The 13,107-nt window shown below is 41.8% G+C and overlaps 1 protein-coding gene across 3 annotated transcripts in view; it reads left to right on the forward strand.

Moving 5' to 3' along the window:
- The first annotated feature begins 408 nt into the window (after nucleotides 1-408).
- Nucleotides 409-13,107, forward strand: part of MAP3K7CL (MAP3K7 C-terminal like) — a 47,299-nt gene continuing 34,600 nt past the window's right edge. For 2 of the 3 annotated variants that reach the window (XM_081572844.1, XM_081572845.1), the window contains exons 1-2: nucleotides 409-669; nucleotides 2,724-2,832. In XM_081572844.1, coding sequence (XP_081428970.1) covers nucleotides 2,824-2,832 — 9 coding nt within the window. In that variant the 5' untranslated portion in view covers nucleotides 409-669; nucleotides 2,724-2,823. Of the gene's footprint in view, nucleotides 670-1,201; nucleotides 1,256-2,723; nucleotides 2,833-13,107 lie in introns of all 3 variants that reach the window. The other variant, XM_081572843.1, reaches the window with a different exon arrangement.

Below are 13,107 nucleotides of genomic sequence, written 5' to 3' on the forward strand. Positions count from 1 at the left end.
TGCGCGGTCAGTTGCATCGTAGACGGGATCAAGTCATCAAGCCCAACAGCAGCTCAACCTCAGACCTCACGTTCTTCCGCGGAATCATCGCTCTATCATCTCCTCCGAGTCGGCCGGCGGCGGGTCCAAGTTGGCCGGGTCCCGGGGAGCCGATTGGAGCGGCCGAAACATTTTTGCTGACTGCAGTCATGCTGTCCCGGCCCGTTTGCTGGAATAGACACAGACACCGATTGGGTCACGCTGAAGACATTCCTGTCTTGTGAAGCAAGTCTGTTTGTATTTTAGGTTTGCCAGGACTAATGAATTAAAACATTTGGACGCTCCACAACTTGCTGTTTATCAATGCCTCTTGACAGGAGGAGGGTTTTTCTTTTGCGCTTGCTTTTTCTAGAAGCATGACAACATCCTGGCTGCGGGAGAGGCAAGGAAAGGAGAGAGGGGTCGTGGAGGGAAGCGGAACAGGGAGAGGCCCCGTGGGACGCTGGGGTCTGGGGGACAGCAGGTAGCAGCGAGCCGCCCTCCCAGCTGTCACTGCTGCTCAGATTGTCACGCTGCTATGTGGCAGGTGCAGCCTGCTCTGCCACTAAGTCTTCACTCCACAAAGGCAGCGACCGGCCAAGGCAGTGGCTGGCCCTGGATTACACGAGTCCAGACACTCGACTAAGTGAGGTAAGGCGACAGGTGTGAAAGGCCAACGAAACGCTCAGAGCACCAGCAACTTCACCAAAGCTCTGCTACCGCCCCGAGGAGGAATCAGCCCATTTCCCCCAGGCGGTGTGATGAAAAGGCAAGTGGGTGCAGGGGCTGACACCGTGTGGAACTCCAGATCCACCCCACTTTGCCGCCCGCCATCCTTTGGGAGGCAGACAGATGTTCTCTGTTGTGTGGAGGGGAGGGGCTCTAATTAGTTGTGTTGATCAATTTCATTCTCCCCCCACCCCTTGGCTGGAAACCCTGCCAGGGATCTGTCTACAAAACCCCCGGAGGCAAATTTCCACCCCTTGTGGTTTATGTCTTGGTGCAGGAAAGCACTGGGAGATTTAGCCAAAGGAGGGAAGCTTTTCACCCTCAGATGTTCTGATAAAATGGTTTGGTGATGGTACAGGGTGTGATGCTAAGACTTTTTCTTTTGGCTGCAACTTTAAAGGGGATTTTTATTGTTTGTTTTGTTTAATTTGAGACAGTCTGTTCTATTCCCTAGGAACAGGTGGCTAACGAGATGGTTGATTCTAACCAGACGAGACTACACACAAATGTATGTCAGAGCTAAGATAAAGCAAATTTTGAGTCAAGTAACAGTGATTTTATATTACCCTTTTCTTGAGTCGAATGTTTCATGTTAATACTTTTTTCTAACTTAGAATGACATGACTTGGAGTGCTTTATGGTTCATTGCTACTTGTAGTGTTAAATGAATGGGCCAACTATGATTCTAACTGGGTGATAAACAGTTGCTGATTTTTCTCCAAAGCTATACTAGGTGTTTAATATAAGCCTGTTCTCTTTTCATGTACTGGGTAAGATGATTCCATATGTATGTATGCCTAAATATACATATTTATATATGCATTTGCTGTGACTCTATAAATAATTGTAAAAACAAAATTTGGTTTTCTAGAACACTATTTTTAGATAGAGAAAAGTTATGGGAAAGAATCAGAAACCTTGCTGTGAGAAAATGCCCTGCTACAGCAGTTCCCAGAATCTCACTAAGGATGGGTAAATAGATGATTTATATTTTGCCATTTTTAGAAACATTTTCCTTAAAATATCATTCAGAGTTTTTGGTTTACTGTCTCCATGAGAAGGAAAATAGAGGGCTTAGGGGGATGCTTGATTAAAAATAGAGAAGTTAAATATATGGGTTTAAATGACAAAGATATCGTGTATTTATAATAACATCTTTTCCTAGTTTCATTGAATAAAAACAATCAAATATCTTTGTTAAAATGTATTTGGGCTAAATTCTCTTATTATAACAAAGAAATATTCATATATTTTCACCCACCCCAACCCATCTTATCTGTAGTATGTTTTTCCATTCATTTCTATCTTAGTTTATTAATTCAATGATAATTTAGTAGGTGGGGTGGAGGTATGCATAGGATGTTTTAGGATTTGTCTTTTGCTTATATTATATGTTGTCTTTTGCTTATATCATATCTACCTTAGAAATGTTTGCTAGATTTATGGGTAGTTAATCAGATATTTAAAGCACATACTATTCAAAATATAATGGGGGAATACCTTTAAGTAGTCTTTGGTATTGAAATAATTAGTCATTGAAATAATTCTATGATATGATACTCATTTGTTACCACTCTCAGATCAATAATCCAGATCCAATTTAGGCTTCTGAGTGTGAAGAGCTGTGTGATGCCTTATTAAGATTCTTTATCCCCCTCAATTAAAAATAAAGCACTATATAAGACCTCAAAGGGCCAGGGTTGGACGAGTCAGTATAGGGGATATTTAAAAAAGTGAGGTGGGTGGAGATTTTGCTCTATCCTGTAAATCTCATTCTAGATGTATTTCCAAAGCAAAATTTTTTTTATAACCCGGGAAAAGAATTTTAAATGGAGCAGGTGTAGGCAAAGGAAGCTGGAAGCTAGACACAGCTTTAAAATAAGAAAACCATGCTTACTAATTTTCTTTTCTAATTTCCAAAGGGCTCTTGGGGCGATGTTGGATAAAGTGACCATGGCTCTCTCTTGTCCTTGCAGCTGGAAGACCCAGAGGAAGGCCAAGGCTCAGGTGCCCACATGATCAGCACAGCCAGGGTACCTGCAGATAAGCCAGTACGCATTGCCTTCAGCCTCGAAAATGCCGCAGGTATGCTCTGCTCTGAGGAGAAGAGCCCCCCCCACCCCCCCACCCCGCCTGCTGCCTTCTTACCATCATCTTTTCCATGAAGGGTATTTAAAAATGCATGCCTGGGGAATTCCCTAGGACTCTACACTTCCTCTGTAGGGGCCACGGGTTCGATCCTTGGTCAGGGAACTAAGATCTTGCATGCTGCATGACCTAAAAAAGAGCATGTTTGGTATGACCCAGTGATGAGGAGTGTGATTTTTTTTTTTTTTATCACACATTGTTGAAGTGTGGCTTCCAGAAATCCCTCTGGTGATGTGTCCATCTCTAAACCTTGGGTGGTTCGAGCACATTTCTTTTTCACTTTCTCCGTTTTCGCTTTCTCTTATTATAAAATTCATGGAGCTATAACAATTTCTAAGGAGAGCAAATTATGTCATTGTTCAAACCGCATGAGGAAACGTGTACTAAGAGCTGGCAGTTGGCTAGGTAAGATAAAAATATCGCTGTCCTGGTTCCAGCAGCATTTCCTGAAGCCCAGTTCCAAATGCTGGTTTCTTGCTGGTGCACCCACACTTCCGGCTAAATAAACAAACTCCAGCGGGAGTGATGAATGGGACAGGTGAGGTGGACCCTCTTGAAATAGTTCGGTCAGAGGTGAGGCTGCCATACTTAGAGCCCTGTGTCATGGCTTCCTTCAATGACCTCTTAATACGCATATTCAGTTGCACCTCCTTTGACGGGGGACCTCAGGTGGTGTGAGGTCACAGCCATGAGGAAGGGAAGGCTTGGGTTTCTTCCACTGGCATCAGCTTTTGCTTGCAGTCTGATGTCATCCGTCATAGTCACATAATCGTACACTTGAAGCACATCATCATTTAAACCTTAGATCTTCTGAGAATTGACTCTTTCCTTCCCTCCTTTTCTTCCTTCCTTCCTTTTTCCTTCCTTCTTTCTTAACGGTGCTCCTGGAGGAAGGAATGCTTTAAAAAGTAATGATTGAAAAGGGCAAAGTAATACAGAGTAAGGATCTGGGCTCTGTGGTGTCTGACATTACACAGCCCATTCAGACTTGACTATCTGTGTGCAGTCGCTCAGTCGTATCTGACTCTTTGCAACCCCCATGGACTGTAGCCCACCAGGCTCCTCTGTCCATGGAGTTTTCCAGGCAAGGATACTGGAGTGGGTTGCCATTTCCTACCCCATCAGACTTCACTAGACTGCATGATTATGGTGGTGACAATTACCCTGGGGTTACTGGACTGTGCAGCCCCCAGTGGTGGGTTCGTTCTAGAGGTGAAAGAGGTGAAGCCTTGGTTCTTCATCATCTACTCTTCTGACACTCTTCCCATGGCTGTTCTTATGCCATATTCCCACTCAATGTTGCCCTGAAAGACGATGGTGAAGGGAAATCCTCCCAGCTGGCGTATCAACCCATCCCAACTTAGAAATGACAATGACTATCAATTGGATTTGTCTTTTCATTAGACTTTCATTTATACTATTTCTGATCTTTGGAATAACCATGCTATGTACCTATTAGTATTCTTAATTTGCAGAGACAAAGACTGAAGTCCAGAGACCACACTGTTAGTAAATAACAGAGTTATGTTTTAAACTCAGATCCCTGGACTGGACTGTTTAAACCCTCTCTATCATTCCAAGCTGCATCTCTAAGAAGAAAAAGAAAACTACATGTGTAGGGAGAAAGAGTCTGTAAGAACTCTCTATACTTTCTACTCAATTTTAAACCTAAAACTGCTGTAAAGAATAAAGTCTCCTGTTAAAAACAAAACAAAAAGAAAAACCAAACAAAGAAAAGAAAAGCTACTCCTGTTTTTATGCATTTCATAAATGCAAGATTTTGAGGAATAACAAGTGCTTGACTGGCTGGCTCTCAAGACAGACACATGTAAACCCAAACTCCAGGGAGAAAGAAAATGTACAATTTTCTTCCTTGTGCTTGTGTCCTACATGAGCAAGACAAGTGCTGTTATAATCAATAGAGTTACAGAGAAAATGTAGTATATAAAGCTTGTTTCTTATAAATAGTATGATTGTATCATAATGTGGGATGACACAAATAAATGTTCTCTCATTTTCATTTTAACAAAATTTAATTTATGTACAGAAAAGAGCCACGGAAAGGAGGCTCTGCTCTCTGGGTCGCATGAATAGATTCTTCCTTGAAATACAAGGTGTACAACTTGTAATTAATTTACCACCATCCTTTGAGCACTGAGAATTCCTGCATATTTTTCATCAGTCAATTTTTATTGGTTTGTTCCAGTCTCTTTCAAATGTCCCAAGAATGTCCACTTCTGAAATTCATGGTCTTTTCGATATGGTAGCTTCCAATAAGGGTTGTCATTTATTTCAAGTAATTCCTGCCTTTTACGCCTAAGGAAGGATGCTTATGAAGTTTTATGAACAACCTTCTAAAATTAAATTTTAAAAAGGATCAATGCATTCCCATAGATCTAGAAAAGGCACGTAACTAGAGAATCCAAGACAGGAGTTAGAGTTCCCTGTTTCTCGACCTTTCTTAAAATAATCATCGGAGAGCACTCATCAAAAATGTATGTTCCATGGCCCTACTCCTACTGCATTAAGTTCCGACTGAAGTCCAACAATCTGTATTTCCCTACGCACCTGAAGTTACAAGTGTACAGAAAGATGCTTTGCCAACACTTGGGGACACTCCCTCTGAATTCTTGAGTAAGGAGTGTGTGGAGTCACACCACACAACACTTGCCATCGCATGCACTGTGCATGCCTTTTGAATTCCAGTGTGTGTGGTCTATAGACCACACATGTAGGGGGGAAACAAAGGAAAACAGCTCATTTATAATAAGTGAGAAAACCAAGTAAACTTTTAAAAAGTAATTCCATATTATTGAATTTATTGTAGGGAGTAAGGAGAGTCCACGAGAAAAGGAGACATCTTTGTCTGTGAATGTTGACTTGTTCATATCTCATGAGCCTAATGCAGTGCTTATTCCTCTAGTCATCTTTTATTTTTCTTCATATTTTTCTGAGACAATTTAGTGTAAAAGTTAAGGGCCTAGGGCTTTGGGTGAGGGGTGGCTTCCAGATTCATTTCCAACACTGTTTGTATGATCTTGCGTAAATCACTCAACTTCTCTGAACTTTAGTTTCCCATAAGTGTTTAGTAATAACTCATAGAGTTATTGGACGAATTAAATAACACTATATAGATAAAGGGGCTTCCCAGGTGGCTCAGTGGTAAAGAATCCACCTGTAATGCAGGAGATGTGGGTTCGATCCCCGGGTGGGGAAGATCCCCTGGTGAAGGAAATGACAACCTACTCCTGTATTCTTGCCTGGGAAATGCCCCTGGACAGAGGAGCCTGGTGGGCTACAGTCCATGGGATCGAAAAGAGTCAGACATGATTTAGTGACTAAAACAATAACAGCAATGTAGATAAAGCATTTCACATCATGTTTGACATGAATTAAGGACTAAACTAGCCCCTGTGTTTATGATGACTGATTCTGGAGTATTAAGCAAAGTATAAACCACGAAGCAGCTGTGTATTTCACCTACATCTCACACTTCTACCTCATGTCAAGGTAGGGTTTATAGGATAAATGAGCTGCAACTATTTAGCGACTCATTATCCACTTGGCGGAGAAGGCAATGGCACCCCACTCCAGTACTCTTGCCTGGAAAATCCCATGGACGGAGGAGCCTGGTAGGCTACAGTCCATGGGGTCGCTAAGAGTCGGACACGACTGAGTGACTTCACTTTCACTTTTCCCTTTCATGCACTGGAGAAAGAAATGGCAGCCCACTCCAGTATTCTTGCCTGGAGAATCCTAGGGACAGCGGAGCCTGGTGAGCTGCTGTCTATGGGGTCGCACAGAGTTGGACACGACTGCAGCGACTTAGCATAGCATAGCATAGCATATCCACTTGGTGGATTGTGGGTGTCTCTGCTTCTGCTCTTGTTAATTAATTGAGATTTACTTAGTTTCTGTATTTCTAGCGCTCTGTCAAAGGCTGGTGGGCTGTGCAACAGAGAAGTACAATGAGATCTCCTATGGGTTTTATAAGGCAGAGAGATTTTGGGAAAAATCTGTCACCCAGAGCGGATGGGTACAGCTTCTTGGAAGATGTGATAGTCATCCTGGGCTTGAAGGCTGGTAGAGTATAGAAAGGGAGTATAGGAAAGGTACCATTTCTGGAAACCAGGTGTAAAAAAAGGAAGTTACACATCTTCTGGGGCTTCCCTGGTGGCTCAGCAGTAAAGAATGCACCTGCAATGCAGAAGATGCAGATTTGATCCCTGAGTTGGGAAGATCCCCGGGAGAAAGAAATGGCAACCCACTCCAGTATTCTTCCCTAGGAAATCCCAGGGACAGAGGAGTCTAGTGGGCTATAGTCCAGGGGGTCACAAAGAGTCAGACATGACTTAGTGACTAAACAACAACAACAACACATCTTTTAACAATTCTTCTTTTCTCCTTCAGACAGAAAGCATGAGCAAAACCTAAGGTCAGGAAGAGCACAATTTATTCAGGAAATTCTTAAACTCTCTTCAACTGGAGCAGAGGTCTGAACTGTGGAAGAGTAACCTGACATTTACTAAGCCCCTCTCTGAGCCGGGCATTTTGCTGGAGTCTTGAGTAGAAAGTTTGTTTGCAGTTCAGTTCAGTCGCTCACTTTGTTTTAGATAGCAGTAAACTAGCATTACCAAGTCAATCTTCAGAGTGCAATGAAAGAGTTTGTTTTGATCAGAAGCGGCAGGGTGTCAAGAATTCTTGAGCAAGGGAGTAATATGATGAAAATGGTAAGTGTTCAGTTGGAATAGCTTGGAATGTGAGGAGATGAGAGAATGGAAGAGGCTGCTTATCATGGCACACAGATAAAGTGGTGAAAGCCTGGATTAGAGAAAGGGATGGGATGACTGAATTCAGAGTACATTTTGAAGGAAGGGTTGGGAAGACTTGGTGACAGACTGGCCTAGGAGATGGGGAACTGATCATTGACAGCAAAATGAGCCACAAGTCTCCAAAAAGACTATGGACCTCCAAGAGGTTAAATGAAGGAAGTACGTTTTTAGGGGAAAAAAAAAATACCTTTTAAAATACAATCACCATTTCTAGCCTAACATTAGAATGCTTTATTAAGTAACATTTAGCTAACCGTAACTCCCAGAGGCAGCAATGCTTGTTTTTCTTTGTTTTTTTAAGAATATATTTTATTGGAACATCCCTGGCAGTCCAGTGGTTAAGACTCTGTCTTCCAATGCAGGAGTCACAGGTTTGATCCCTAGTCAGGGAGCTTAGATCCCACGTGGCTCTGAGCCAAAAAACCCAAGTCATAAAACAGAAGCAATATTGTAACAAATTCAATAAAGACTTTAAAAATGGTCGACATCAAAAAAAAAAGAATCTTTAAAAAATTTAATTTTAATTTATGTATTTGGCTGTACCCTGTGGCTTTGTAGAATCTGTGAATCTCAGCTCCCAGACCAGGGATCAAACCTTGGTCTTGTACAGTGAAAGCTTTGGGTCCTAACCACTGGACTGCAAGGAAATTCTCAGCAATGCTTGTCTTTAATACACCAATGATATAACTTGTATTGCCTCCAAACTTTGAATTCCAAGAGTTGACTTTCTAAATAGGGACTTTCATGGAGTCAGTTTTCCTCAACAGAAAATGTGCAGAAGAGAAATATGGATCGCATCTCTTGGGTTATTAGGGAGAATAACCTGGCCCTTCTCCAATTAGAGAGAATTTGGAGTCTGATGGACTTGAGGATTTGATGTTAATTACTTGAGAATTTTCCTTATCTTCAGTGGAGCCAAAATCTGGCACACGCTTGAAAAAATCTAGGCTTGGCTTTAAAAAAAAATTCTTATTATTATAGTCAGAGATACTTATTATTTAGAGTCAGAGATATAAGCCCAAGCTCATAGCTTTCAACATTTTTTTTTTTTTAATCTGGGTATGATTTCATTAGAAGACATTTAGTTAAAAAAATCAAGACTCACTCTGTTTATGTCCCCACAAACCGGGTGTTTTGTATGGCAGTGGGAATTAGGTGGAATAGCTGAAACCACTATCCTTGAATCCAATTTAACTGGATATTATATGAATGTCTCTTTGGAAGCAAGATTTACACATGCCAAACTAGCTCTCAGCAAAATTGTGATACAGGTGAAGTGTCTCTTGTCATTGTTTCCTTCCTTTGACTTTTTCTACCTTTGGTACCTTTTAGTGTTGTTTCTCTCTTCCTCCTCAGGGTCCCAAAGTTTCCCTACTCCCTTCTTTTCACATTTCAATCCTTGTTTTCAGGAAAGACTCTGGAAAACCTCATTCATACTAAGCAGTAAGTAAATGTCAAGACTGACCCTTTTATCTCTCTCAGGCTGTGTTTTTGCGTATCCATGGGGGAATCAGTAGGAAGCCTAAGGATCAAGTTCCGGTGGGAATTCTACCAGCCAACTTGGTAAGGGTGGCATTTGAGGACGTGGGCTGGGTGAGTCTCTTTGCATTTTCCTGAGTCACATTCTGTCCCACTTCTGACCCTACGTTGAGTTCATCTCTGCGTGAGCTGACAACAATCAGCTGAAAACCACTCAAGCTCTTAGAAGTGGGGGCATGATCTCCTATATTTATATCCTTTACAGCAGCAGTCCCCAAGCTTTTTGGCACCAGGGACCAGTTTCTTGGAAGACGATATTTCCACAGAAGGAAGGGTTTGGTTTGGGGCTGATTCAAGCACATTACATTTATTGTGCACTTTATTTCTATTATTATTATATTAGTTCCACCTCAGATCATGAGGCTTTGGATCCCAGGTGTTGGGGATCCCTGATTTATAGAGCACAGAGTAGAGAGCCCTAGTAGAACTTAACAAATACTATAAAATCTATAATACAATATCTATAACCCCTTTGAGTTCGTTCTTCTGATACCAGGTGAAGATTTTTTGAGATAGAGCTGGATTTATTGGTTGGAATCTGTTGCTTAAGGCTGTAAAGAAAAGATCAGAATGGAAATGAATGCTTATGGAGTTCCTGGGTGCTTTTGCTTGTACTATCTCATCAATTGAGTCCAAGTGACAACTCTGCTGAAAAGATATTATTATACCCATTTTACAGAAGTGGAAATGTTGTCTAAGGAAGAGTAAATAACTTGTGGAGGCGCTAGTGGTAAAGAAATCACCTGCTAATGCAGCAGACAGAAGAGACACGTGTTTGATGCCTGGGTAGGGAAGATCCCATGGAGTAGAACATGGCAACCCACTTCCACATTCTCGCCTGGAGAATCCCATGGACAGAGGGGCCTGGTGGGCTATAGTTCATGAGATCTCAAAGAGTTGGACATGACTGAAGCGACTTAGCACACAGACACTCTAATCAAGCAGCTGAGATAATAATGGGAAGGGATTCAAAGCCAGGCCCTTGGGGTTGATTTTACTTTACTACCCATTTAGAAGTAGGGTCCAGGTGGCACTATGGTAAAGAATTTGCCTGCCAATGCAGGAGACACAAGAGACGAGGGTTCAATCCCTGGGTCGGGAAGATCCCCTGGAGGAGGAAATGGCAAACCGCTCCAGTATTCTTGCCTGGAAAATTCCATGGACAGAGGAGCCTGGCAGGTTATAGTCCACGGGGTCACAAAGAGTCAGACACAACTGAGCACAAGCAAGGAAAGAAGAAATCCAATAAAAGAATGAATGTTCCTGTCAGCAAATGGCTTCCCTAGTGGTCCTGGGAAATGATGAAGGAAAGTTAGTTCTGATACGTTTTCATAGAGTAGGAAAGAAGAAAGGGAGAGGTAAATTTTATTTAGTGGTGTGCTGAGAAATAAATATATTTCCAAAGGGTTCTTGAAACACGTTTCTGAGTGAGTGACTATATTTCTAAGCTGAAAGTGAAAGTCAAGTCGCTCAATCGTGTCCGACTCTTTACAACCCCATGGACTGTAGCTCGCCAGGCTCCTCTGTCCATGGGATTCTCTGGGCAAGAATACTGGAGTGGGTTGCCATTTCCTTCTCCAGGGGATCTTCCCAACCCAGGGATCGAACCTGGGTCTTCAGCATTGCAGACAGAAGCTTTACCGTCTGAGCCACCAGGGAAGCCCATTTCTAAGCTAAATAAGTCCAAAAATTCTTACAAAAGGGTAAATCAATAAGGTTCACAAAATGATAGCTACAATAATAGTGACCAGAAGAGTGTTTCACAGAAACATAAACTCTATGTTTAAACTGAATCAGGTCTCTCCAGGCAGAGAAATATCACTCAGTCTATTTGATATATGATCTTGTTTGCCTGATAGTTTTAGGTACTGGTTAAGGTAACATGGTGTTTTTACTAATTATAGAGAATTGACAACCTTCTAGGTATCATACTAAAGCTGTACCTTTATCCATATCCATATCTCTAGTCCTAATTTTATGGGCCCTGAAAATTCAATGTGTATTAAAGCAGTCTCATCTCTCATGTTTAACAAGCAGAAAACAAAGTTTAAAAAAAGGATGAAATGTTTCAAAATGATATGATGCTCTAACAAGAACCAAGCTATCTATAAATCTTAAAATAGGTTTTTGATGTATTAGTAATGTGAGTTGGCCGCCCTATGTCATTTATTTATTTCTAAAAATAATGTGAATCTTTATTTAGATTTCAAACAGAAGTACTCAAAAGACTTTTCATGTGTAAGTTTAAAATTTTTTAAAACATTATTTTATATAATGTTTGCTTTGATAGGGAAGTAAAGAGAAACCCTTTTAAAATTCAGATTTGAATGAAGAGATTAAACCTTAAAGACCAGAAGTTATGGCTACACCAGGGAAATCTTTAACTTGGCATAGGGTGAGTTAAATTACATAGAGTACTGAATTATTCTAATTCAGTGATTGGAGTGGTTGATCTTGATCTTATCTGCTCTCTTTGGATTATTCAGATGATGAAGATAATACCCTTAATCCCCACCATTATACATATACTCACACATGGCTGCATGCGTGCATACACACGCACACACGTGCACACACACACACACACACACCTTCTCTCGCTGTTACCACTTAGGCTGAGTTTATGGTGAAAACATAGAAAGTAAACACGATTATATTAAGCATTCGTTATTACTACTGATTATTTCCTAGGTGCTAGGCTTTAGGCTAAATGATTGACATATGAATTCCTTTACTAATAATACATTTCTGAGACAGAGAATGTCACACCCATTTTGCAGAGGAGAAAACTGAGTCTCCAAGAGACGTTGATCTTCCACTCCCACCACTTAAAAAGTGACCAACTTGAGATTCAAATGCAGGTCTGTCTATCCTACCGAGTGGCACTGACCCACGTCCTTAGTGGTTAGGAGTCTTCACAGGCAAACAGTCACCAGGAAAGGTTTTGGATGAGCCTCTGCACTGTGTTCACTACCCAAAGTCTTGCCTCTCTAGTGTCAACTTGCCCCGGTACCTTGAAAGACAGTCTCCTGGACACCAGCACCAGCGGCTGTCCTGTAGGTAGGACAACAATTTGTGGACACACATTGCAAAAATTCTGGGGCTCTTTGTTCAAAAATTACTAAGAATTTCAAGACAGCGTACCCAGATCTTTAAGCCAAGTGTGGACCGCCTGAGCGAAGGGCAATTGCGATTGTGTGGGTGCATTCCCAGGAAGCCGGCTCTGACTGCCGGACGTGTAGATGCATTGAATGGATTCTGTGCCAGCTGTCTCTCAGCTTCTTGGTTGGGGAGTGGAGTGAGGCTTGGGAATATTCTCTGAATGTGACTTCTTCCTCTCCTGAGGTCATCTTCTCTGGGTGGAAAGCTACATTCGTTTGACCAAGGATTTAGAGTTTGGAAGCCTAGATAGACTTAGTTGTATATAGGATTGGGGGCACAGGTGGGGAGAGGGGGAGATGGTTGACTCCAGAGTCCAGTCAAGATGTTGTTTAGAGCAGTTGTTCTCAAACACTGGTTCATAGACATGGTTTGGTTTTGATGAAGTTTTCCTCTCTGATGTTAAACAAAAGAAATAAGAACATGGTAGTGTGTGTGTGATTATGTGTGTCTATAAAGCTAGATTTATCCAATGTTATTGTTGTTGTGGGGCTTCCATGGTGGCTCAGATGATAAAGAATCTGCCTACAATGAGGAGGCCTGGGTTCCATCCCTGGGTTGGGAAGATCCCCAGAGGAGCCTGGTGGGTTACAGTCCATGGGGTCACAGAGTCAGACACAACTGAGTGACACACACCACACACAAGGGCATGATTCCCAGTGTTTTGGGGAATATGTTCCTG

This window comes from Giraffa tippelskirchi, chromosome 2 (assembly GCF_054371585.1).
Source record: "Giraffa tippelskirchi isolate mGirTip1 chromosome 2, T2T-mGirTip1v1.2.pri, whole genome shotgun sequence".
NCBI lineage: Eukaryota > Metazoa > Chordata > Mammalia > Artiodactyla > Giraffidae > Giraffa > Giraffa tippelskirchi.